General features: G+C 43.7%; 1 protein-coding gene and 1 long non-coding RNA gene across 10 annotated transcripts; one reads left to right on the top strand and one right to left on the bottom strand.

Annotated features, from left to right (window-relative positions):
- Positions 1-7,456: 7,456 nt before the first annotated feature.
- LOC124005377 lies at positions 7,457-12,958 on the bottom strand. Of its 2 annotated transcripts, none has more exons than XR_006833609.1 (5): positions 12,754-12,958; positions 12,488-12,597; positions 12,126-12,386; positions 11,925-12,011; positions 7,457-11,800 (listed from the first exon to the last, which is right to left on the bottom strand). It is a non-coding gene; the product is annotated as an uncharacterized LOC124005377 (long non-coding RNA). The 2 variants fall into 2 exon arrangements; XR_006833608.1 differs by having other exon boundaries at positions 12,488-12,577.
- Positions 10,305-25,786, top strand: LOC124005376 (carcinoembryonic antigen-related cell adhesion molecule 8-like). Of its 8 annotated transcripts, none has more exons than XM_046314569.1 (3): positions 10,305-10,617; positions 15,090-15,369; positions 15,934-16,574. In XM_046314569.1, the coding sequence occupies exons 2-3, from the start codon at positions 15,201-15,203 to the stop codon at positions 16,221-16,223; spliced, it is 459 nt and encodes a 152-aa protein (XP_046170525.1). In that variant the 5' UTR covers positions 10,305-10,617; positions 15,090-15,200; the 3' UTR covers positions 16,224-16,574. The 8 variants fall into 8 exon arrangements, 6 of the variants coding, with proteins under 6 accessions (XP_046170525.1, XP_046170526.1, XP_046170527.1 ...); XM_046314570.1 differs by lacking the exon at positions 10,305-10,617 and adding an exon at positions 11,424-12,284; XM_046314571.1 differs by lacking the exon at positions 10,305-10,617 and adding an exon at positions 13,276-13,324.
- The last annotated feature ends 1,450 nt before the right edge of the window (positions 25,787-27,236 follow it).

The raw sequence follows: 27,236 nt of genomic DNA, 5'->3' as shown, positions 1-27,236 counted from the left end.
AACTGAGCCGTATCACCAAGGGTTACAGCTTGTTCACAGGCTACGAGACCCGTTGGGAAGGTACCCCGGACACCTCAGGAAGAGTATTTCACCGGGTGAAAATGCAGAGAAAGAATGACTTCCCTGCGGCTGCGTTGAGTTCTATGTCAGCACAGCGGAAATCCGAAACCAAAACATCCGGGATGTCGGTTCGGACGGATTTCCGGCTTCGAATGCTTATCCCCTTTAAAAGCTGGCCTAATGGAATTGAAAATGTTGGAGATGTTGGACGCTCTGTTTGTACAGAGCCAAAAGCGCCAGAGCATTGTTCAGCTAAAGAAGTGCATAATATATACGAATCCGGAGGATTACGACTCAAAGCAGCCCCAAGAAGGTACAAAGTCAGAGGCAGCCCCCAAAGAAACCGAGGTAAGCGGGGTTGTTAACCCCGCCCAGATACCCAGAGGGCTGGTTCAACAATAAAAGGCGTGTTCTTAAAACCGACAGATCTTAACCTACGTATTGACCATGGATATTCCTAACGCATACCCGATCTCCGAAACTGCCTGGGCTCCCGACACTAAGGATTGTATGCCTCGCAGCCCTCCATTCTACTCCCCCCTGGCAAGACCCTCGACACCCCCTACATGTACACAACCTGAAGACGTGTTTGATGGGGTGGTCAGTACTATTTTTGTGGACACAATCAAGGCCTCAGTAGCCACGCTTTTAGATGTGGTGATTGGAGAATATATATATGAAAAAATGCATCGGTTGTGAGATTAATCACCCCAGCCAGCGCAGGCATCCATGCCTATACGACCCCCCCCAAGATACTACTACTTCAACAATTTTGATTTTGCGCTGGTGAAAAGACTTTGGTCCTGCCGGTTTATACCATCGCTGGTCAGAGCACTGGAGGCTATGGGCCTTGTGCAGTTTATCCCCAGAGTTTACGGGGTAACCGAGGCGTTCCTACACGAGCTGAAGGAGGCGATTCACATACACGAGAAACTCAAAGAAATCCGACACACCCTGGTGGAGGATAATAAATACAGGGAGGCTGTGGTGTCTGATGTGATGACTTTCTGGCTCAATAAACCCCAAGAGCCCGAGTGACATTTTTGTTATTTAGATGTAGAGCAATGGGTAACTATGTGTATACGATGTTAGAGAGAATAAATACATTTTTTCTTTGAGAGAACTTACATGTGTTATGCATCAAATTATTGAAAATAAAGTGAACAATGTCTCGTTCTACACAACCCCCAATTCCGGGGCTAATGTAGAGCGTGTGTAACAGTATACTTTTAAACCGTCCCCTCGCCCATACCCGGGCGCGAACCAGGGACCTTCTGCACACATCAACAACAGTCACCCTCGAAGCGTCGTTACCCATCGCTCCACAAAAGCCACGGCCCTTGCAGAGCAAGGGGAAACACTACTTCAAGGTCTCAGAGCAAGTGACGTAACCGATTGAAATGCTATTTAGCGCACACCGCTAACTAAGCTAGCCGTTTCACATCCATTACACGTGTTTTGAAAATGGACCAAATCATGAATCATGTACGACATGCGGGCGAGTGTCTACAATGGACACATGGTAACCCGGCTTGGTGGTGATTCTGAAGAACTAGAAACAACCTTGTCTAAGATTTTACTTTATTTGTTTGAAACACCCTTTAATTGTAACGTATCATATTTGTTGTTTATATACTTTTTATAGCTGATGTGTCTGTAACAAATCTGTTAATCTAAACCAAATATACAATGATATACATGATTCGATCATAGAGAAAGGGGGGGGGGCATGTATCCTGCAACGAATTATGGATTGTCTGTATACATAATACCTAATGTTTTCATGAAAATAAATCCCGAAAATGAAATGTTATTTGAAAGTGGTTCATTAACGTTATTGTACCTCAGAGGCAAGAAGGATGGCAGAGCAGATTTCGAAAAACCATTTATTATAATCCCTCTAACCCGGGGTCTTATGGGGGTAAGGAACGTTTACAGCGAGCTTTAGCCGAAGAAACAGGTCACAGGTTAAGCGAGGCTAAAGACAATGAGTGGCTATCCGAACAGGATGCTCACACTCTACATAAGCCCGTAAGAAAACATTTTCCTAGAAATATATATATATAAATTTTTTTCTACACACCCATTGTCCCAATTTCAGGCTGATCTATGTGACATGAAGGCCCTTGCAGATAAAAATGAAGGAAATCGCTACATGCTAACGGTCATAGATATTTTCTCTAAAATAGCTTTTGTCCGGGTCTTAAAAAATAAGAGCGGCGCTGAGGTGACCCGGGCATTTGCCTCTATCTTGAAGGAAGGAGGCGCCCCCAAGAAAGTGCAGACCGTTGGCGGAAAATAATTTTTTATAATACTTTCCAGAAACTCATGAAAAAGCACAATATAGTACATTTTGCTACAGGATCGGATTTGAAAGCTTCTGTGGTTGAGCGCTTTAACCGAACTCTGAAGGAGCGGATGTGGTGCTATTTTACAGCTCACAACACGCATAGATATATCGATATAGTTCAAGCTTTAGTAATTGGGTATAACAATAGTTATCATAAAAGTATAAGGATGAAAAACTCTTTCAAGTCTTTAAAAATCTGTATGGTTTGCTCCCTCTTCGCCGTAAGAAAAATTAATTTTAAATTTATTGTGGGGGACTTGGTTCGTATATTCAAGTTGAGGGGTGTTTTCGATTAAAAAATATGTGCAAGGATACAGTGATGAGCTTTTCACAGTTACAGAATGTCTGCCGTGCATACCCCCGGTTTACATATTAAAATATTATGACGGAATTTATAGCGGGATCTTTTTATGAGCAGGAATTACAGAAGGTAAAGGTTGGTAAAGACAAGGTGTTTCACGTAGAGGAGATTCTAGATCAAAAGAGAGAATGGTCAAAAATGGGTGCTGGTCCGCTGGAAAAACTGGCCGCTAAAATTCAACAGCTGGGTATTAGAGAAGGATGTAGTGGAGGCATCAGGGGTTAATTTAAACCCCCATGCATGATAAAATACATCCTCATTCGGGTGTACACCGGAGGGCATAATGGAACACAGCGGCTTCTACCTGACTCTCCCCAGTAATGCGTCTGCACAAATATATCGTAATAATCAGAGTTCTAATTATACAACAAATTTTCCAAAGCCTATAGAGTTATCAGAGGCCTGGGAAGTAGGTCTCAGCGAGATTACATACCCCCATAGCTGGTATAATATCAAAGATAACGACCGGAACTTTTTGAAATAAAATTCATCGGAACCTGCAAAATTTATTAAGGTTAAAGTGTTCTATAGAACCGTCGACAGGCTCGTCTCCGAGTTGAATGAACGTCTATCGCAGAACAGTATGGAAATATTCCTGATGTACAACCTTATACATAAAAGGGTACAAATCTCAGGAAATGCTTCCGGGGGGATAAAGACCGGAGGTAATTTAGCATACATGTTGGAGATGGGGCCCAATAAATGGACGTATGTGAGACGAATTATTCCCATTCCCCGCGGATATACATGCAGGATTTTACAACATATTTGTGTATACCGACATCATATCCTATCAAAGGGTCGGAGACAGCTGTGTGCCACTCCTGAGAACGGTTCATATAGACTGAAAGGATGGCGACAGTGTGGCTTGTCGTAGGTGACAGTGACTACGTACCTGTAAGCAAGAAATATATTGAAAACATTCTTGTTGAGCTGAAAACTGATCAGAACGAAAACATTGAATTTACTTATGGTAAAACGATTGTAAAACTCTACTTTAGACCCACCAAAACCTCTCTACATATATAACATTAGTATTATATTTTATATACATAATACATCTAAATTAAAATGATGGAACACCGACATCTCGACCCTAACCGGTATGTCACATACTATGTAGATCAAGTGGGTAATGGGTTACCCGGCTATTATGGGTCGCCCACCATGTACGGTTTGGGGATCGGAGGTATATTTCGTAACCTCTTTAGGATGGTTATACCGTTTATGAAGAGAGGCTTCAGCATAGCCAAACCGCATTTAAAATCAGCAGCAAAAAATATAGTGAGGTTGTCGCCAATGCGATAACCAGAAGGGCGTCACCAGATGTCGAGAGTCAAGAAGGCTCGGGGTTGATGTTGTCTCGAAGACCGAAAAAGAGACCTCCCGGTATAAGGCGAAGGCTTGCGCCTAAACAACGGAGGTTAACGGTTAAAAGAAACTCAGTTAGTCAAAGACTGGGTAAAGTGAGGTCTGGACCAAAAACGGTAAAAAGAATACTCGGAAGTATTTTCTAAAAGAACAAGCACCATGGTTCTTTTACATCGCATGTCCTCTGAAGCTATAAAAACAGAGCTCGATCTTTTCACCGCCCCCTTAACCCAACATTCAGTAGAGAGGTCCAGTTATGTGGAGATAGCCCCACTCTCTGCCATTACAGACAACGGCCCCATAGAGTTTTTCATACCAGGCCACGGTGACAACTATCTGGACCTCAACAACACCTTGGTGCATTTGCGTCTAAAAGTGACCAAAAGAGATGGTACTGATATTGCAAATGATGCCAAAGTGAGTCTCATTAATTACCCAGTGGCCACCATCTTCTCCCAAGTGAATTTGACTTTGGGGGAACGTCTAATTCAAAGCAGTGCCACGTACCCCTACCGTGCCATCATGGAATGCTTACTCAACTACTCTGAAGACACTCAAGACCCAATTCAGCGCAGGGCTTTTTAGCAAGGATACTGCAGGAGGCTCTATGGAATCGACAGACCCATCCACAGGTGCAAATAAAGGCCTGGACGCACGGGCTCGCTACTGTGCAGAATCTCGAGAGTTTCATCTACTAGGCCCTATACACTCTGACATTTTCTTTCAAGAACGTTAGCTCTTAAATGCGGTTGATTTAAGACTAAAATTAACCAGGGCCAAGGATGAGTTTTGCCTAATGTCTGCAACGGATGGGGACTTTGTCTTAAAAGTGTTGGGGGCCACGCTTTTTATTTAAAAAGTATCGGTATCTCCGGCAGTTCGTCTGGGTCACTCACAGGCTTTGCTGAAAGGAAATGCCCTTTACCCTCTCCAAAGAATTACCATGAAAACCTTTAGCATACCTGTGGGCAGCAGAATCTGCAGTCAAGAAAACCTATTTCTAGGCCCTTTACCGCGATACGTGGTTATAGGTTTGGTTGATCACGCCTCCAATACGGGCAGCTTAAATAAAAACCCATTTAATTTTCAACACTTCAATGCAGAGTATGTCGCTCTGTGTCAGGACGGACGTCAGGTCCCTGCTAAGGCTTTCCAACCGCTATTTAATAACAACATATCTGTGCGAGAATTTTATACAATCTATTCCTGGCTACCGGGAGGCATCTAAAAGATCTATCTTTACCTATTAACAGAAATGATTTTGCAGAGGGTTACACAATGTATGCTTTCAATTTATCCCCTGATGACACCTCAGGAAATCTTTGTGGTGTCCCAAGGTAACCTCAGGCTGGAAATGCGTTTCCGTACACCTTTAGCCTGTACCGTTAGCATGATTGTTTATGCCTGCTCTGATTCAATCTTGGAGGTGAATAGCCGAAGACAGGTTTTAGTAGATTATTATTAAGGATCGTTGAGCAAAGACATGAATACCCAAGAGTTGGAAGGGCTCATGAGCCGACTGATTGGAAAACAATTTTGCGGAGTGTTGGCTTGTGATGAATTACCTATGGAGAAATGGAAGGTGCGGCCTGCAATGTTTATTGTCAATACCCATCCTAAAAACATGCCGGGTGAACATTGCCTAGCTGTGACATTAGAAGAGGGAGGAAGAAAAATCTCAACTTTTTTTGATTCCTATGGCTTTCCCCCCGGTTTTTCACATTTCCCCAAATCTATTAAAGAATTTCTGACCAAAAACTGCTCAAAGATATATACTACAACATCAAACAGGTGCAAGATACCCTTTCAACGACATGCGGTCAACACTGTGTATTCTACCTATACCAAAGAGCCCGGGAGTTTCTTTTGAAGATGTTATGTCTATTTATAAGGATGATTTAAGAAGTAATTATGAAGTTGTAGCTTGTTTTGTTAGAAAATAGTGTTCAAATGTGTATCCTTTAAGAATGTGTAATCAAGGCGTATGCTCATGCCGAATGTTTCAAGAATGCCACAAATGTTAAATTGCTTATTTTTTCAAATAAAATGTATTGAATTTAATCTTAGTCATTCAAAAGTCATTCAAAAGGCTAACCACCAAGAGAGATTGGGATTAGGGAAAGGTCCAGAGGCGTTCAGGCGGGTAAATGGGTTATCGTCATTCATTTCATAAGGATGCAAGGGTTTTGGGGCATCTTTAGGGGTGCTGTATCTCGGTGAAGGTTTGTGTTTTAAAGAGTGAATCTGTTGCTGAATCTTATAGTTGGGTACACCCGAGAGGGGTATGTTGAGGATGGCCAGGGCCTTAAGAAACTGAAGCCACCCTGGAGGTCTTTGGTCATCAGCAACCTTGTGGGCAGATGTGGTACTTTTAAGCAAGTCAAGTATATGTGAACCCTTGACAACAGCACCCTGAAGGATAAACTCTCCTTTGTCGTTCCAAGAAGCTGCCCCATTTGAGTCTTTTAGCTTGTTCATAATGTAGCTAGCATTTTTCCTGTTACGTGCCGGAAAATGGGTTAACAAGTCATGCATAACTTTATCTTCAACAGGCACTTCAGACGGTAAGCTCACAGGTACAGGCATTACAGGGGCGTGGCTCTCGCGAGGCTCGTCATCTTTTAAAGGGTCCTGTAGGGAAATAGTTAAATGGCCTGTCTCTCTCCCCTTGTTTCACCAAGGACAAATACCTTTGCAAGAGGTTTGTGTATTTTTGGACCTTATCATAGGGGTTCAATCCTTTTTGATTCAAAATATCCTTCATGGCCGTATCCAAATAATTTTCCGCTGTTTGTCTATTTTCGGGACCCTGCACGTGTTTTTTTTAAGTCTATCCAACTCTTGTTGTGGCACCAGATACATTTTATTGGCCATCACCCTATGTGTTCAACCATCACGTCGGGCTGCAATAAGGCTGGTGATGAAGGGCACGGCAATACTTGGTAAAGGTAGAATAAAACCGCCAGACTGTTGTATGCTTTGTCGTTTCTTTTGAAGACTGACCCTTTTATTGGCAAAGAGCTTGATCGCGGTCTTTTGTCTCTAATTTTTTCGATTGTGTCAGGGTGAGTGGAATGCATCCTTTGAGAAGATTCAAAGCAATCTCACATAGGGATAATATGAGATCTGAAGAACAGTGACCCAAGATGGCCTTCCGTTCATTAGATGTAGCCCCAACTAGGCTTCTCAAGACGGGCAAGTTTATTTTTAAACGCAGAGACATAGTGGCTACTTCTTTTTAGGAATGTACGCAGCAGGCCACTCCCACGGGAACAGAACGGTTCGTAGCCTCAGGTGTTCTGGAGTATTTAAATCCACGATTAAATAAGAAAATGGCGCTTGGGTGGTGTCCTCGTAGCTCTCCATAAAGTAAGATTTCCTTCCCGGGTACATCTGCTGAGCTAGAGTGTTACTTTGTAGTTTGTCTCTAGGATTTTTGAACAAAACCTTGTAATTGGCGTTCAAACTGATCTCCAAGTCACTATTCCTGTCATTTAGGAACCCCTCGACCAAGCGTGTGATTGATTCCAAGTTTACACGCTGGGCATTTTCATAGTTTTGAGTCACTCCTTTGGCTTTCAATACCACGTGATTCTTTAGCGTTCTAAAAGCATAGCTTTTGGGCCCACAGGATGACCATTCTGTGATATGGTCACCCTCTGCGAGTTCGCTCGTTAAGCCACCCAGATAGTTGCTGAGTGGGGGGCTCCAATCCCCCGGTTTGCTTACATAGACCAGAGTCTGTGTCATGGTAAAGTACCCGCCTCTGAAGCTGCTCCATGAGCTTGTACAGTTCAAGTCGACCATAGGCCGTGGTAAATGCTGCAAGAAACACATTTACATTACCTGGGGGTAGAACCCACTTGTTACGTCGCCATTGCACCAAGGCAATGTCTTGACTCAAGAATGAAAAATGTGAAATTTCGTATTGGTCCGAAAAAACGAATTCCAAAAATTCTTCAGGGTCTTTAATAATCGACGTTGTTAGCATATTACACCTCTGCGCTAATTTGCCCCAAAGCAAATTTAAGTACAATTTTGACACATTTCATTTGGTTTTGTTGACCTCTATTCTGTCAGGGTCAAGAAGGATGCCTTCTCTGTCATGATAGTCTTGAATGTACCTGTCTTTACACTCTTGATCTGTGACCGATGCAGGATAGCCTGAAGCCATTTGCTTACATCTCAAAAAGGTCTTGATGTACTCTTTAAAAAGTGTCTGATTTCTTTGAAAAGTTCCATACTTCAGAGATTTTGGCCACACGATACCCCATCTCTAAAGCCTTAGAATTCAGCTGTGAACCATACACCTGTCAGTGCTCTTTCTTGATCAGTGTGATCACATGGGGTTTGTTGTATGTTTTCACTGCAGGTGCGACAAAGGGGAAAGAAAAGTTTTCCTTGAGGGCCCCTGTAAGGCAACACAGGTATAAACAAACCCCTTGGAGGGTAGATTGTTGCTGTGGTCGGACCAAAATAGTTTTGAGGTAAGTCAAAATCACAATGAATAATTTCAGGATGACCTATAGGATAGCATGAGGAACTCATTACATGCGGATAAAGGGATGTAAAATCAACACAACCTATTGTCTCGTCGGGTTGCGCTACATATCTCAATGTCAAAGCATTGGTACGGCCGCCATACAAGGCCTGTCTTGGCTCCAGAGGTTCTGGGGTGTCAAAGCTGGAAAGGAATGCTTGAACATGAGGATCAGACTTTTTGAGGGCTGTCCATTCGTGCTCCCACAAAACAATCACTTTTAGACCGTAAGTAGCCTGTAAAGAATCAACTTTGTCTTGAAACTCTTGGTACATTTCCCCAAAAGTCTTTTGGGTTAGGACACACATGTTCTGGGGCACAAAGCAAGATTTGCAACCATGGAAGAAACAACCGTTGTACTCATACACAGTCTCAACCCCGTCAATCTGGGTGTAGCCATCTACATGGTAAGAGCCAAATGCCTTCTCCCCTCGATTCAAAGCATGTTGAATAAAAATGTCTTTATCCTAGGCCATATTGGCGTCGGTAGTTGTCAGGCGAGGGGATAGCTATAGAGGCTGTAGGCAGATAGTGTGTACGGTATTTTTTCATGCATGCTGATGCAATAGTTGTACAACTCCAGGGGTCAATGCCTGCATCTTTGATTACCTCTGAATCTAAGTCATCCTTCACAAAGTATAACGACATCATTGTCACAGTATGATTCCATCTCTTTATGGAAATCAAAGGCTCCATGTCTTACTGTCTCATACCACGTCATGAATCTCTCACGCTCTTTGGGAGACATTTGATCACACCCGTACATTTCTGGGCTGGGATATGATCCGATATAATGTAGATTCTCCTCAGATGTGAAGTGGGGGAACCAGCCTTTCACAGAGTTTTCAAAACCCAAGGCCTCTGGTATTTGAGCCAATCTCATGGGTAAGAAGCTTACATTGTTTATCTCTGGTTGAAGGCTGGATCTACAAAACACAAGATTTTACTACCTTGAGCTATGACACTGGGGGCCACGCCTTGCTGTATCAAGGGGTTCAGAAGGTAAGAGTCGTAGGCTCTAGCATTGTGCGCTATAAACGTAAAGTTTCGGTACTGTGGTTTTCTAAAATGTTTTAGAAAGAGTAGTGCACAATTGGATCCTTCTGCAGACCACTTTTCCCCCTTGAATGTCATGGTAGATACAAAAATAGGCAAATGATCCCCGATTGCTGATTTGTCTCAATCATAGAACACATATTTCTCTGAATGTTCATCTTCAGCCAAGGGCTGAATATAACACTCATGTGGCACTTCTTGAACCACTTCAGCATGCTTTTCAGAGGCCCTTTACAGATTGGACAATGTATGATTCCACAAACATGTGGTTTAGGGCTATCTATTTTAAGGCTGTAATTGCAATGACATTTTGGGCATTTCTTGTTAATTGCACAAATGCTTACAGATTTACAGGCCTTAGGGTGCCATGTTTCAATTTTGTGTTTATCGTAACAGTAGGTCGAACGACATGTGCGATGGCAATCCTCACATGGTGTCAAGTTTAGGGTTTGCATAGGGCACTCTGCATCCTGACATACTGAACAGTTATAACGGCACAAGTGCCCCCCCTTTCGGGTGTAGCCGGTATGGCAGGATGGACACATAGGGTGCGCCTATGAATGCCGTGATGTTGGTAACGGCGTATTAATGTTCGTTTTGCACATACGTACAGAATCTGAGGGTGCGGTTGGGGTGTTTTGGAACTTCAAGAGAGCTGCATTAGCTCTACTGTGGTACAAAACCACAATCTTGATATTCAGAAAGTTTTCAAATTTGACAATGTCTGAGAATGCCACCCCTTCCTGTATCCCGAGACCCACCGCCGTTTGGAGCTCTCTAGCCTTTTGATATGCCGTCAGATCAGTACATCCGGGGTTAAGTAAATGCGCTAGGCCTATTGCAAAACAGCTTATTATCGGGATTGTGAACGTTTATGAGGTAGGCCCTTTTATTGCTGATGATTTCTGACTGCATTAGACTATCAAGCTTCCTTCTCTGCCCACCACCCCCCTGCGGTTGACGTATTATTTGCACTACAAGCTCGAGGGTCCGATGGGCTATGATGGCTAAATTTGACTGAACAAGGTGTTCTACCGGCGCGGTAAATTGTTCAAGATCTGCTTCGCCATTGGGTAAAATAAGAGAGCCTGCATAACACAGTATATCTCCACACATTTCCAATTGTAAGACATCACGAGGTTCGCCATAATCTCTTGCCGTCTCTAACAGATCATTTAGAGTGTCCATTATCATCATGTAAAATACAGCATAGTCAAGATTCTGATTCACCCATAGGAAATTGAGAAACTGTTGAATCTCTGTATTGTTGAATTTATTCCTGTACACAACCCTGCCACGTCTATCATGAACATCTGCCTCCAGATTTATTAGACAATTGTCCAATTCCCCCAAAACATCTTGTGGCGTTTCAGACTTTACGGACCTGGGCGTTACTGGTTGTTCTATCGCTGTTGGGGTGGTCGGGGCCGAAATTGTCTGACTCTCGTTCATCTGATTAAGGTTATGAGGGCTTCGGGAATCTGGGATAACATGTTTTCCTCAGGCACCCCTCACTCGTTCATACGATTAATCATTTCTAAGAGTTCGGCTGGAATCTGTTAATATGCTTTCATCTAATGTTCCTGACTCGTTCATACGTTTTAATAACTTCTAGGAGCTTGGCTGGAATCTGGGATAAGAGGCTTTCAACTGTCTCCCCTTGTTGCGGTAGTTCTGCCATTTTTGGATAATTAAGGGTGTTCGTTTTTTGGGTCTTTCTGTAATGGTTGGTGTTACATGTATGATTTTAGTGTCTGTATTTGCGTTTTTTAATGGGGTTGCTGTTTAACATGCGTGGAATTGTTGTATGCCAGAATAACATATCGTCTCTGTACTGTCTCTCAATTAAATCACCCAGTCGTTTGTATAGCAAAACATTCCTCGATTTCAAAGCCCTGGAAACCTTTCTTGTTCGGCTGCAGGTATTGAGGCCGTAGAATTGACTGGTTCGATAAGGTTGGCCGCATCACAGAATAGCTGGTCGTCAACATCTGACATGTCATTAAAAACAGTTCTCTCGGGTGTTTCATCGGGAATGTGCCGTTTTTCGCCGGGGCGGAGTCTGAATGAAAATAATACATACAAAATGACGTTATTAAATATAAAAAAATACATGTTAGCTACATACAAATGTCAAATACCTTTCCGTTATAATAATATATATTAACAATACATAGTTAAAATACCTCGGCTTTTTTGGCGCTTGTTGTGACGAATGGCCGAAACCTGGGGTGTGTGACTTTTCCCCTCTAGCGTTCCAGATTCTGCTGGGCCTGTCTCCGGGCAGTCAAAAACATTTTGTCCTTGTTTTAACATGGGCTATCAACAGATCTATAACTAATAAAAAGGCGTATAACTAATAACAAAACTCTATAATGGTCTCATACCGTGTCCCTGGAGCGTCGGCTCGTGAAGCAGCAAGTCCCCGGCCCAACAGTAGTTTTCTGGTGGGCTTGATTCAGAGCAATGTACTTGGGCCACCGCTGCTCTTTTCCTGTTGCGGTCTGGAATATTTCGGGAGGGGGTCGATGCTCCCTGGATTCGAGGTGAGTTTGAAAAATTGCTCGTACAGAACGGTAGAATTGCATCAAAGTCCGGCGTGTCAGATGTCCATAACGCATCCTTTATCATTCCTGGCTGTATGTCGGCTGTAAATACATAAAATAGTTTTTTTAAAAATAGTACACCCTATTTTTTACTTTTTTATATATAAATATTCTTGGGTATGTGTTTAATTATAAGGACTTACAACGAAAAAAGGCCGTTGGTGATTGCCTGCCTCACTTCTGCTCCTGTGAACCCCCTCATGTTGTTCCAGATCCGGTAAATCGCGTAAAAGCTGCGTAAATGTCAGGGATCCTAGACACCATTAGACAATATTAACAGTTATACGCTATATCTACACTTTTTTTTTTTTTTTACCTATATTGGCCTTTTGGCCTGAAATACCCAAATAACTAGGGGTTAATATTCCAATAATATTCAAACAAATCTTAATGTTTTTCATTTACTCACCTCCAGAAATATCCATTATGCGAGATTCACTTATTCAGAATATTATTATTATTATTTTTAATCTGTCCGTGCAGCTCAATATTCAGGCCTTTATGTTTGGGCTAAAGCAATGCTAACAGCGTTAAAAATAGTTCTGTCCCTAACTATCTAAAAGTACGGAATGAGTTTTTGAGAGATGTATGCTACACCCCACCCCTGTATGTCTGTTTTAGAGCCCCCCCAAAAGGCTTTGAATTCAAAGTACCGTTCTGTCTGCATTGGGTTTGCTAGAATCCCTGTGTGCTGATTAGATATCAGTGTTTAACCCGGGCTGTAGGCCTATATCTTGACAGGCCATATGACGGATAATGTAAACCTTGGTTTCAAACAATTCTCTACAGATAGAGCTAAGGGACCCCGGGTTGAACCCCCCCACCTTAGGATTTATGTAACACACACACAACCACACACACACACACACGCCGGTTGCTACGTCACAAGACCACTCACACACACACACACCCCTGATTCTATTTTACTTCGCGACAGAGCTGGAAGACGTTGTTAAATAGGCTTTTCCCATAGTTAAAGGGTGAGATACCATTTTTTAAATTCCTTTTCTTGAATTCCAAAATATTTAGTACAACCTTTAAGACATGTTTGAATTAAGTAACACCATTTGAATAATATTTAAACATGCATCACACGTGTTTTATGTAAAAAAACCTTGGAGGCCGGTCTTTGTACATTATTACAAACTTTAATAAAACGTAATGTTCATAACATACCCATGTAGGAATAGACTATAAAATAATACATGTTTTTTTCAGATCTTACAGTTGACCCTAGCGTGAGAGAAAAGAGCGCTACCCCTTAGTTAAATGGGGGCTATACATTTTCAAAATTAACACCTACATTTTAACACATGTTATAATTCAACATTTTTTACTATTTCTTCCAGATATAGGGGTCCTGTTAGCCCTGAACATTATTAGTTTCCAATTCCCCATCGCAATGTCTTTTCCGCGCTCCGTCGAAGCTCTGTCCACTTTCCATCCAGGGAAAGATCCGCCTCCGACCTTGTTGTTCCGGGGTATGTCTCAACGATAACCTCGGCCATCGCCGTAATTGTTCACGATTTTCGAAAAGACTGTCCAGCTTATTCATCAGGGTTTGGAAAATGTGGTAACCATTTGACACAAAGCTAGCCTTATTTTAAGCCATTCTCGCATCCTTAGCGCTGGAGAAAAAGGCTCGGGTTCTGCACGATAAAAGGGTTGGGACACGCTGTCTGTGAATATCTTAACTAGATTCCTCCGGGTTGAATATGTACGAAATATGTCCCTCGCTTGTACACAAAAATACTTTAAAACATTCTGGAGCCTCAAGCAAAATATCCTCCAGGCTTTTGGCGTTGGATTCATGACATGAGCTACAGAGCACTCTGAGAATTCCCCTTGTAGACATATTTTAGATGTTTAATATTCAGGTCTTAAATGGCTTGTTCTGGACATTTATAAAGCCTAGGCCCCAGATACATAACCCTGGACATTCCTGCTTCATAGATAACAACCATAAGGGAGATAAAACTGGGGGTGGGGGGACAAACACGGTCCCAAAAGTTCAAACACTCAACCCCCACCCTCCCCAGTTCAACCAGCCCCCCAAGCAACAGGACTACTTCAAAGCATTCCATAGAGATATAAAATGACACACACCCTCTAACACGTGAACACATGAACAGGGGGGACGGGCCGGAGGCCCATATTCAGACATGTACACGTCATCATGACGTACGATCATCAATCAATCATTTTGACCTGTGCAGTCTACTGTATACTCTCTCACATGCAAACATGCTTGCACATCAGTGGAGGCTACTGAGGGAAGGACAGCTAATAATAATGGCTAGAATTGAGTGTAATTGAGTGAATGGAATGCTATCAAACATATGAAAAACACATTTTTATGAATACCATTCAATCCATTCCATTCCAGCCATTATTCAGCAGCCTCCACTGATGCAAGTACATTGTCTATCAATGATTCACCTCTGTCATAATAATTCCTGACATGGAAAGCTAACACTTAAACGTGTCAATGTTTTCTGAACCTATAGTGAAGTTGACCTTCATAATACCTTTGAAAATAATGAAACTGAACAGGTCAGAGTATGAGCAAATGGTTTGTATACATTTTCAGATAAGACCTACACTATGTTTTATGTGTGTGCAAAGGGCTCTTACAGTCCTCAATCCTGTAACTTAGTCTCTATAATAAGTAAATAAAATAGCATATTTAGATTTCCAAAACAATTTTTAGTGTGAAACAAATATAAACTACTCTCTCACCCACAGAGCCCATTTCAAACGTGACTCTAAGAGCCAACGCCACTGATCTAGTGGAATTAAACGACAGTCATTTTCACCTGCTCCGTCTCCTCTGGCACCTCCCTCTCCTACCGCTGGATGAATGGCAGCTCAGAGGTTGCAGCCAGTGACCATGTTCGGCTTGGTGTTGGGAACAGCACTCTCTCCATAGTCAGTGTGACACGTTACGATGAAGGGCCGTTCAGATGTGAGGTCATCAATGGAATCAGCAATGGCACCAGCCAGCCCATTGGCCTCAATGTTAGATGTGAGTATCAGAGTATGCAATACACAACAGACATGGATTGTACCTTGTCATTGAGAGCCAGCATTTTATGCCATGATGTAATATACCTATTTTCTTCCCAAATCATTCAGGGTAAAGGCCTGTGATATGAGATAGATTAGGGTAAGGGCCTGTGTGATAGACTAGGGGAAGGGAAAGGATACCTAGTCAGTCGTATAACTGAATGCCCTCAACTGAAATGTGTCTTCCGCAATTAACCCAACCCCTCTGAATCAGAGAAGTGCGGGGGACTGCCTTAAATCGACATCCACGTCTTCGGGGCCCAAGGAACAGTGGTTTAACTGTGTTGCTCAGTGGTATGACAGATTTTTTAACATGTCAGCTCGGGGATTCGACCCAGCAACCTTTCGGTTACTGTACTAATACATCAAGCTGTAACACGCTACAGAAACAGGAGATGGGATCCTGCTCCTATGAGCTGTTCCAACTTGCACAAGCCAAGGCTTCAGGAAGGCTACTTACTTACTAATCTTTGTCAAAATAATCAAACCATAAGACTAAACCATACTGTCTTGTATTTAACAGTTGGACCAGAGAGACCTGATGTAACTAGTCCAGATATAGCAATGACAGGACACATCGTGACATTCAACTGCTCTGCCTCCTCTCAGCCTCCCAGCCAGTTCAGCTGGTTCTTCAATGGCTCCCAGGTGGTGACTGGCTCAGTGTATGAGACTGGCCCACTGACCTTAGCCAGTCATGGGGATTACACCTGTGTGGCCTTCAACAACATCACTGGCAGAAACAGCACTGTCTCCAAGATGCTCACCATCATTGGTGAATCAGACTACAGATTGTTTGCTTTGTTGTGTTAATTTACAATCTGATAAGAGGACAAATATCGTAAAATACACAGAGTATAGCAAATATTAGGAACACCTTCCTAATACTGACTTTCCCTCAGAAAAGCTTCAATTCGTTGGGGCTTGGAGTCTACAAGATGTCGAAAGCATTCCACAGGAATGCCGGCCCATGTTGACTCCAATGCTTCCAATAAAAAGCATGAGCTGGTGTACACCGAGAGAATTATTATGTGTAGAGGTACTGACTAACTGCGAATAAACTGTAAGCTATAGAGTCGCACAGTCTATATACAGTGCCTTGCGAAAGTATTCGGCCCCCTTGAACTTCGCGACCTTTTGCCACATTTCAGGCTTCAAACATAAAGATACAGTTTTATATTTTTTTGTGAAGAATCAACAAGTGGGACACAATCATGAAGTGGAAGGACATTTATTGGATATTAAACTTTTTTAACAAATCAAAAACGGAAAAATTAGGCGTGCAAAATTATTCAGCCCCCTTAAGTTAATACTTTGTAGCGCAACCTTTTGCTGCGATTATAGCTGTAAGTCGCTTGGGGTATGTCTCTATCAGTTTTGCACATCGAGAGACTGAATTTTTTCCCATTCCTCCTTGCAAAACAGCTCGAGCTCAGTGAGGTTGGATGGAGAGCATTTGTGAACAGCAGTTTTCAGTTCTTTCCACAGATTCTCGATTGGATTCAGGTCTGGACTTTGACTTGGCCATTCTAACACCTGGATATGTTTATTTTTGAACCATTCCATTGTAGATTTGCCTTTATGTTTTGGATCATTGTCTTGTTGGAAGACAAATCTCCGTCCCAGTCTCAGGTCTTTTGCAGACTCCATTAGGTTTTCTTCCAGAATGGTCCTGTATTTGGCTCCATCCATCTTCCCATCAATTTTAACCATCTTCCCGGTCCCTGTTGAAGAAAAGCAGGCCCAAACCATGATGCTGCCACCACCATGTTTGACAGTGGGGATGGTGTGTTCAGGGTGATGAGCTGTGTTGCTTTTACGCCAAACATAACGTTTTGCATTGTTGCCAAAAAGTTCAATTTTGGTTTCATCTGACCAGAGCACCTTCTTCCACATGTTTGGTGTGTCTCCCAGGTGGCTTGTGGCAAACTTTAAACGACACTTTTTATGGATATCTTTAAGAAATGGCTTTCTTCTTGCCACTCTTCCATAAAGGCCAGATTTGTGCAATATACGACTGATTGTTGTCCTATGGACAGAGTCTCCCACCTCAGCTGTAGATCTCTGCAGTTCATCCAGAGTGATCATGGGCCTCTTGGCTGCATCTCTGATCAGTCTTCTCCTTGTATGAGCTGAAAGTTTAGAGGGACGGCCAGGTCTTGGTAGATTTGCAGTGGTCTGATACTCCTACCATTTCAAAATTATCGCTTGCACAGTGCTCCTTGGGATGTTTAAAGCTTGGGAAATCTGTTTGTATCCAAATCCGTCTTTAAACTTCTTCAGAACAGTATCTCGGACCTGCCTGGTGTGTTCCTTGTTCTTCATGATGCTCTCTGTGCTTTTAACGGACCTCTGAGACTATCACAGTGCAGGTGCATTTATACGGAGACGTGATTACACACAGGTGGATTGCATTTATCATCATTAGTCATTTAGGTCAACATTGGATCATTCAGAGATCCTCACTGTGTCACGCCTTGGTCATTGTATTTTGTGTTTTTGGTATATGTTTGGGTAGGCCAGGGTGTGACATGGGTTTATATGTTGTATTCGTATTGGGGTTTGTATTAATTGGGATTGTGTATGATTACGGGTGTGTCTAGTTAGGCTTGGCTGCCTGAGGCGATTCTCAATTGGAGTCAGGTGATTCTCGTTGTCTCGGATTGGGAACCGTATTTAGGTAGCCTGAGTTTGCGTTGTATTTTGTGGGTGTTTGTTCCTGTCTCTGTGTTGTAGTCCCAGATAGGCTGTAATAAGTTTCACGTTCCGTTTTTGTTTTCGTAATTCAGTTATTTCATGTACCTTTTCATTCATTAAAGTCATGAGTAACCTACACGCTGCATTTCGGTCTGACTCTTCTTACAACAGACGAATGTCGTTACAGAAACACCCACCACTCACAGACCGAGCAGTGTGTAAACTGGCAGGAGCTAAAGGAGGACGTTATGTACAGTAGAGGCATGGATTATATGACGTGGGAAGAAATCAACAGGTGGGCGGCCGACCCAGAGCGAGTGCAGGAGCCCGCCTGGGATTCGCTTCAGCAGTGCGAAGAGGGCTACAGGCTAATGGAGTCAAAAAGGAGAACACGCCGACGCAGAGCGAAAACCGAAAGTAACGGGGGAGAGCACAGAGAGAGAGTGGCTGAGTCAGGAGTCAGACCTGAGCCTACTCTCCCTGTTAATCGTGAAGAGCAGTTGCAGTGGGAGAGGCTGCACCACTTGGAGATTTGGACATGGGAGTAGGAATTAGACGGAAAAGGACCCTGGGCGCAGCCGGGAGAATATCGCCGTCCCAAGGAGGAAATAGAAGCAACTAAAGCGGAGAGGCGCAGGTATGAGGAGGCAGCACGGCGACGCGGTTGGAAGCCGGAAAAACAGCCCCAAAAAATTATTGGGGGGGGCTAGAAGGGAGAATAGTTATGCCAGGTAGGAGACCTGCGCATACTCCCTGTGCTCACCGTTGGGCTAGAGAGACCGGGCAGGCACCGTGTTATGCTATGGAGCGCACAGTGTTTCCAGTGCGGGTGCAGAGCCAGCTGCGGCACATACCAGCCCTTCCTATTGGCCGGGCTAGAGTGGGCATCGAGCCAGGTAAGCTTGGGCAGGCTCGGTGCTCAAGAGCTCCAGTGCGCCTGCACGGTCCGGTCTATCCAGAGCCACCTCTACACACCAGTCCTCCGATAGCAGCTCCCCGCACCAGGCTTCCTGTGCGTGTCCTAGAGCCAGTGCCACCAGTTCCAGCACCACGCACCAGGCCTCCAGTGCGCCTCGCCTGTTCAGCGCAGTCAGCGCTTTTCTCCTCTCCTGCGTTGTTGGAGTCTCCCGCCTGTTTAGCACAGCCAGAGCCTTTCTCCTTTCCTGCGCTGCCAGAGTCTCCGGTCTGCCCAGCGCGGCCAGTGCTCCCGGTCTGCCCAGCGCGGCCAGTGCTCCCGGTCTGCCCAGCGCGGCCAGTGCTCCCGGTCTGCCCAGCGCGGCCAGTGCTCCCGGTCTGCCCAGCGCGGCCAGTGCTCCCGGTCTGCCCAGCGCGGCCAGCTCCCGGTCTGCCAGAGCGCTCCCGGTCTCCCCGGTCTGCCCAGCGCGGCCAGCCTGTCTGCCCAGCGCGGCCAGCGCTCCGGTCTGCCCAGCGCGGCCAGTCTCCGGTCTGCCCAGCGCGGTCTGCCCAGCGCGGCCAGCGCTCCCGGTCTGCCCAGCGCGGCCAGCGCTCCCGGTCTGCCCAGCGCGGCCAGCGCTCCCGGTCTGCCCAGCGCGGCCAGCGCTCCCGGTCTGCCCAGCGCGGCCAGCGCGGTCTGCCCAGCGCGGCCGGTCTGCCCAGTCTGCCCAGCGCGGCCAGCGCTCCCGGTCTGCCCAGCGCGGCCAGCGCCAGTCTGCCCAGCGCGGCCAGCGCTCCGGTCTGCCCAGCGCGGCCAGCGCTCCGGTCTCAGCCCAGTCTGCCCAGCCCGCGGCCAGTCTGCCCAGCGCGGCCAGCGCTCCGGTCTGCCCAGCGCAGCCAGTCTGCCCAGCGCGGCCAGCGCTCCCGGTCTGCCCAGCGCCGGCCAGCGCTCCGGTCTGCCCACGCTGCCGACAACCAGTCAGCCCAGCGCTGCCCGACACCAGTCTCTTCTAGATCTGCCAGCCAGCCAGGCTGCCCCTACCTGTCCCGGGCTTCATCTCAGTATTGGGCTGCCCCTCTGTCCCGGGCTGCCCCTCTGTCCCGGGCTGCCCCTCTGTCCCGAGATGCTCCTCAGTTATGTGGGGATCTGGGTGAGGACTATTAGGCCATGGTCGGCGGAGAATGTGGATGATCCCAGGACGCGAAGGGGAGGAACTAGGACATTAATGGAGTGGGGTCCACGTCCCGAGCCAGAACCGCCACCATGGACAGACACCCACCCGGACCCTCCCTATGCTCTTGAGGTGCGTCCGGGAGTCCGCACCTTAGGGGGGGCGGTTCTGTCACGCCTTGGTCATTGTATTTTGTGTTTTTGGTATATGTTTGGGTAGGCCAGGGTGTGACATGGGTTTATATGTTGTATTCGTATTGGGGTTTGTATTAATTGGGATTGTATGATTAGGGGTGTGTCTAGTTAGGCTTGGCTTCCTGAGGCGATTCTCAATTGGAGTCAGGTGATTCTCGTTGTCTCGGATTGGGAAACGTATTTAGGTAGCCTGAGTTCGCGTTGTATTTTGTGGGTGTTTGTTCCTGTCTCTGTGTTGTAGTCACCAGATGGGCTGTAATTAGTTTCACGTTTCGTTTGTTGTTTTCTTATTTCAGTTATTTCATGTACCGTGTTCTTTCATTAACCTCTTGGTACTACCTGGCACGCAGGCGTCCCATCTAGAGCTCTGGAAATGCAAATGCACTACGCTAAATGCTAATAGTATTAGTTAACTCAAACGTTCATTAAAATACACATGCAGGGTATTGAATTAAAGCTACACTCGTTGTGAATCCAGGCAACAAGTCAGATTTCTAAAATGTTTTACGGCGAAAACATAGCACATATTTATGTCAAACCACCACCGCAGACATAGCTCATTAGCATAGCCAAGTAGGAAAAAATATGCAATCAACAAACGCAGGATAAAAAAAAAAAATCATTTCACTAACCTTTTGAAATCTTCATCAGATGACAGTAATATAACATGTTACACAGTACATTCATTTTTTTTCAATAATCTGCAATATATATCCATAAATCTCTGTTTACAATGACGCATCATTCAAAAAATGCTACTAAAATGTCAGGAGAAATTAAATAGCTCCGGCAGATAACGTCAGCTAACAAGGAATACACATCATAAACTTTGACTAAATATGCATGTTTTACATATGTAAAGGAAGATACACTTCTTCTAAATGCAATCGCTGTGTTACATTTATTTTTAACGTTACAGTTTGCGTTTACTAGGCTATACTAGGAGTCGGCGCTCCAAATGTATCATTATGCCTCCTCTATCTTGGAGTCGACAGAAACCCAAAATTAACACACAAATATTCCCTTACCTTTGCTGTTCTTCCATCAAAAGACCTGGAAGGGATTATACTTACCAAAACAGCATTTAGTTTTCAAGTCTGCGTCTTTCGGTTCTCAAAATAGCCACTTTTCGGTCGAAATGTAGGCAAAATTCAAGTGGATGCGCACCAAAACGTCGCAATTATATATTATATGTCGAGTAAACTTGTCAAACTATGTTCATAATTAAGCTTTAACATGTTATAAAGGTGTACAGCAATTGTGAGGACGAAGCGAAACACACACGTCTTTTAATTGATCCTGAAGAAAAGAGAGCGGGAGCAGAGCGCGCATAAACGTACACTTTTTTTTTCGCGTGACCGAGACCTTTCGGCACGCTCAAAGTCTCGTGAGAGCGCGATTGTCACAATGAGAAGCCCCATTGAAAGCAGGCTTCGCGCTGAACACGTAGGAACTGTTCCCAGAGCGGTAGTTGTTTGGGAAGACGTTTAAGATGACGTCAAAGTTGGGCCAACTTTTTCCATGACGAGAGATTTTGGGAGAATGCATGCCCTGAGACTTCTGCTTTACATAGAGACAAAATTTAAACGGTTTTAGAAGCTTTAGAGTTTTCTATTCGATAATATTTTTTATATGGATATATTAGCAACTTTTGACAAATTTATTCTGTTTTATATGGGTACCCAATTCCTCCAGAAGGGGCAGTAAACAGGGCTAGGCTTAAGAGGTTAAAGTCATGAGTAACCTACACGCTGCATTTCAGTCTGACTCTCTTCTTACAACAGACAAACGTCGTTGCACACTGAACTTCTGGAGAGAGTTTGCTGCACTGAGAGTAAAGGGGCTGAATAATTTTGCACGCCCAATTTTTCAGTTTTTGATTTGTTAAAGTTTGAAATATCCAATAAATGTCGTTCCACTTCATGATTTGTCCCACTTGTTGTTGATTCTTCAAAAAAAAGTTTTATATCTTTATGTTTGAAGCCTGAAATGTGGCAAAAGGTCGCAAAGTTCAAGGGGGCCGAATACTTTCGCAAGGTACTGTACTCTCTATATAAACTTTCAATAAAAACTGCGCTTTCTTCACGAGGCACAGTGATGCTGAAATGTGAGTTTTATATATATAGAGTGTGTGACTCTCTTTTTTCAGCATGAAAAACCCAGCAGCATTGCAGTTCATGACACAAGCCAGTGTGCCTGGCAACTAATACCATACCCCGTTCAAGGCACTTAAATCGTTTGTCTTTCCTATTCACCCTCTAAATGGCACACATTCATAATCCATGTCTCAAGTCTTAAAAATCCTTCTGTAATCTGTCTCCACCCCTTCATTTACACTGAAGTGGATTTAACAACTGACATCAATAAGGGATCATAGCTTTCACCTGGATTCACCTGATCAGTTATGTCATGGAAATAGCATGTGTTTTTAATGTTTTGTACACTCAGTTACAATAAACATATTTATCATACAAAATAACCAAAACTACAGCTTTATACATACACTGAAAAAAATATAAAACAACTTGTAAGGTGTTGGTTCCATGTTTCATCAGCTGAAATAAAAGATCTCAAATTGTCCTTATGCACAAAAAGCTTATTTCTCTGAAATGTTGTGCTCAAATTTGTTCACATCCCTGTTAGTGAGCAGTTCTTCTTTGCCAATATAATCCATCCACCTGACAGGTGTGGCAAGTCAAGAAGCTGATTAAACAGAATGATCATTGCACAGGAGCACCTTGTGCTGGGGACAATAAAAGGCCACTAAAATGTGCAGTTTTGTCACACAACACAATGCCACAGATGTCACATTTTTTGAGGGAGGGTGCAATTGGCATGCTGACTGCAGGACCAGAGCTGTTGCCAGAGAATTTAATGTTAATTTCTCTACCATAAGCTGCCTCCAACCTCGTTTTAGAGAATTTGTCAATACGTCCAACTGGCCTCTCAACCTCAGAACACGTGTAACCATGCCAGCCCAGGACGTCACATCCAGCTTCTTCACCTGCAGGATCGTCTGAGACCAGCCACCCAGCCACCTGGAAAGATGTTGAAACTGAGGAGTAGTTCTGTCTGCAATAAAGCCCTTTTGTGGGTGAAAACTCATTCTGATTGGCTGAGCCTGGCTTCCCAGTGTGTGGGCCTATGCCCTCCAAGGCCCACCCATGGCTGCACCCCTGGCCAGTCATGTGAAATCCATAGATTAGGGCCAAATTAATGTATTTCAATTGACTGATTTCTATTCATACTAAGAGGATATCATGATATAAAACAGGAAATATATAAAACAGCAATATAAAACAGTAATTTACAATCCATCAGATCGTACAACCATTTTTTTATATATCCAACTATTGCATTGCTGGAACTAACCATTTTATCAAATGACAAATCTTGATACTGTACATAAAGCAATACACTTCCTCTCCTCATAGAGGCTATAAAATCAGTGATGGTGAAACGAAACAAATTACCAATAGCATCTGACAACCTAACCCTGACCTGTGACGTCACCGGGCACTATGACACCATCTACCGGATGAAGGACAACCTGTCTCTGGTCCTGAACAACACCTTGAACTCTGACACAACCATCTCTAACAACTCTCTGCACTTCAGTCCAGTCAAGGTGTCTAACGATGGAAACTATCAGTGCGTCGCCACCAACCTCTTTGGTCCAAACACCAGCCCTAAATACCAGCTACTGGTGAACTGTAAGTACTGGTGTTGGAATCTGTTGGTAAAATATTTTAAAAGATAAGCATTTGATGTTATATTATGTAGAAAGTCAGAAACCCACCACTATTATGACAGTTAGTGCTATCTGGGTTCTTTGGGACATCCCTACCCTAAATCTTAACCTTAACCATAACACTTACCTAACCCAAACCTTAACCCTTACCTGAATCATTTTATATTTCAACTTCAATGGGGTGATGTCAGAGTTGGATGTCCCTAGGATTATGACCCCACTTCCCTGAACCTCTCTCTGTAGATGGCCCTCTGAGTGTGAACATCTCTGGCCCAGGATTAGTGGTGATTGGCTCAGTAATTACTGCCAATCTGAAGTGCTCAGCCGACTCCCGGCCGACCAGTGAGTACTGGTGGAAATTCATCAACCAATCATTGCCGGCGACTGGTTCTTTGATGGCTGTAGGCCAAGAACCGTCTAACTAACATCTCAATGTCCAAGACCATTAGTCTGGATGTTACTGGTAAGTGGGTAGGTTGTTATAGTAAGACCTAGGTGGTATATAATGAGTAATACATTTCACAATATTGTTTGTATTATGTAGAATTTGGTTCTAGTTTGCGTACGTGTTTGTGCAAGGATAATTTTCATGCATCCGGAAAATGCAATACAGACATTTTCTGAACTGGGGGGTACAGACAGGAATCAAGAAGATGTATACACTGTATATTTATTTTAACATCCTCACTCACTCATTTTCCTTCCCTGCTTCCCCTCCTCTCCATTCTCTCTCCATTCCATTCTTTGTCCCCCTCCTCTCCCATTATCTTTGTCCTCCTCTTATCCCATTCTTTGTCCCCCTCCTCTCCCATTTATCTTTGTCCTCCTCTTCTCCCATTCTTTGTACCCCTCCTCTCACATTCTCTTTGTCCCCCTCCTCTCCCATTCTCTTTGTCCCCCTCCTCTCCCATTCTCTTTGTCCTCCTCCTCTCCCATTCTCTTTGTCCCCCTCCTCTCCCGACCTCTTTGTTTCCCCTCTCTCAGGCCATTCACCTGTCCCCCCATTCCAGTCCAGAGGTGGTCTGATGTTGATGGGCCTTGTAGCTCTCTCTCTCTGCCTCTGATCAACCACTGAGACAACCACAGTTTGCACACTGCACGTCTGTTGGTTGGCAGCCAATCACTCCCTTCCCTCTACCCTCACTGACTCCCCTCGCAGATCTGAAAAAGGACTGGATAGGAATACGTGGTATTGTCAATACTGTAATTGCCCCATCTTGTCACCATAGGGCTGGATTTAGTATGCTCAGCACCTTTCCAATGATTTTAGATTGTGAAGAGAGTGTCCACAAGAGGTCAGATGGGAGGGATCTATCCCCTTAGAATAGAACCCACCTCTACAGTGTGTTTTTATGTCAATCATCTCTATAAACTGATATTCTTTTTAAAAACAAAAATCTTGAAAACTGGTCTTCAACATGGTAATTGAAGGGGCAAACATCCACTGCTCAGCTGCGTTGCCAATTCTGTTTTGAATTCAATGTTCTTAGATATTCACTGCCCTTATGACTGTGACTATTGCCCTGAAGTCCATTCACTGAGTGCCTTTCTGTGTTCTGCGTTTGATCATGTTTGTAAACTCTGTAGTTCAAGTACAAATTCAGGTTTAATTACCTTATAAATACCTTAAAGGTAAAATGTTTCAAAACGATAATACATTAAACTGGTGTTTATGTAAAACATGGGTTGTCTTATGTTCATATTTCCTCTTCATTAATTATTGTCTTAAATTCATCTTAGTCTTTTCACCCATGTCCTACTGAATGGTGCAATCTTGGTTGATTTCTTTATCTGGAAAATCACTGTGAAGAAATGTGGATTTAATGAAGCAGTAACAGAGGGATTTAGAGTGGCACAATACACGCAAAAGGGAATAGGAAATCTAATGCTAAAATGCTAAAATAATACATTGGAAACTAATCCACACACATAGTGAAACTTGTTTTTAAAATGTGTATTTCAAAGGAGTATAATTATATCATATTTTTTTATAAACAAAAACAGTCATGGTTCTTGAGCGAGCAACATGAGATTACAAAACATGGTTACAAGGTTAATACAGAAGTTATTAAAGATCAACTCTTTAAATTGGAATACTCATGAAGTTTTTGCCTAGGTTACCCTTTGACCTCTCTACTCTTTCCATTCTCTTCTGGCATTTCCACTGATTCTGGAATCCTTTCCTTAGGCACATTTCCACAACTGGATTGTGTATAGGTCGGAGAGAATGGGATGGGAGAGAGATACACAGATTGGTGACTTTGAGAGATTCCACTGTAACAGGCATTGTAGAAACTCTTCAATGTACTGCTGTTAGTGTTACAGAAACACAGGACTACTTACAGGCCTTCCTGTGCTTGCGGTAGGATTTGGCAGACTCCTGGCAGAGGCAGCCTCCACTCAAACCTTCTCTCCTCCTCCCTGAGTGACACAAAGTAAACTAATGTATTAGTCTGAGTGCCATTCAGTTTCTGCCAACTAATTGACATCCCAAAATATTACTATCATGGGCTGTCAGAAACAGACTGACAAGCAGGCTACAATTGTAAAAAGAAAATCACAAACTACTGTATACCCTTAAAATATACATACTGGACAAATAGCAATGACTTCGGAATCACTCACCCTTACAGTCACACAGTCTGTCATGGTGTCTGGGGGGGTTGATCTGGTCTCCAACTCTCCCCGGGTCCTCCACTGTAGCTTCACTGACACCTGAACGTTGTTCAGAAATCCCTTGGTAGAGAGGATGAGAGAGGCTGATCCTAATATATGCCATATGTACAGTAAGTATGATGGATATTTTTTAAATGATTGATGAATCTGTATGATGGATGTATATCTAATCAAATCAAATGGAATTGGGTCACATACACGTGTTTAGCAGATATTATTGCAGGTTTTGCGAAATGCTTGTGCTTCTAGCTCCGACAGCGCAGTAATATCTAACAAGTAATATCTAACGATTTCACAACATATACCCAATACACACAAATCTAAGTAAAGGGAATTAAGAATATATAAATATATGGATGACCAACATCAGCGCAGCATAGACAAAGTTATAGTAGAAAAGTATAGAATACAGTACATACATAGAAGATGAGTAATGCAAGAT

This window comes from Oncorhynchus gorbuscha, linkage group LG19 (assembly GCF_021184085.1).
Source record: "Oncorhynchus gorbuscha isolate QuinsamMale2020 ecotype Even-year linkage group LG19, OgorEven_v1.0, whole genome shotgun sequence".
Lineage (NCBI taxonomy): Eukaryota > Metazoa > Chordata > Actinopteri > Salmoniformes > Salmonidae > Oncorhynchus > Oncorhynchus gorbuscha.
The sequence above is the reverse complement of the archived record's forward strand: the minus strand, read 5'-3'. Positions and strand labels throughout refer to the sequence as shown.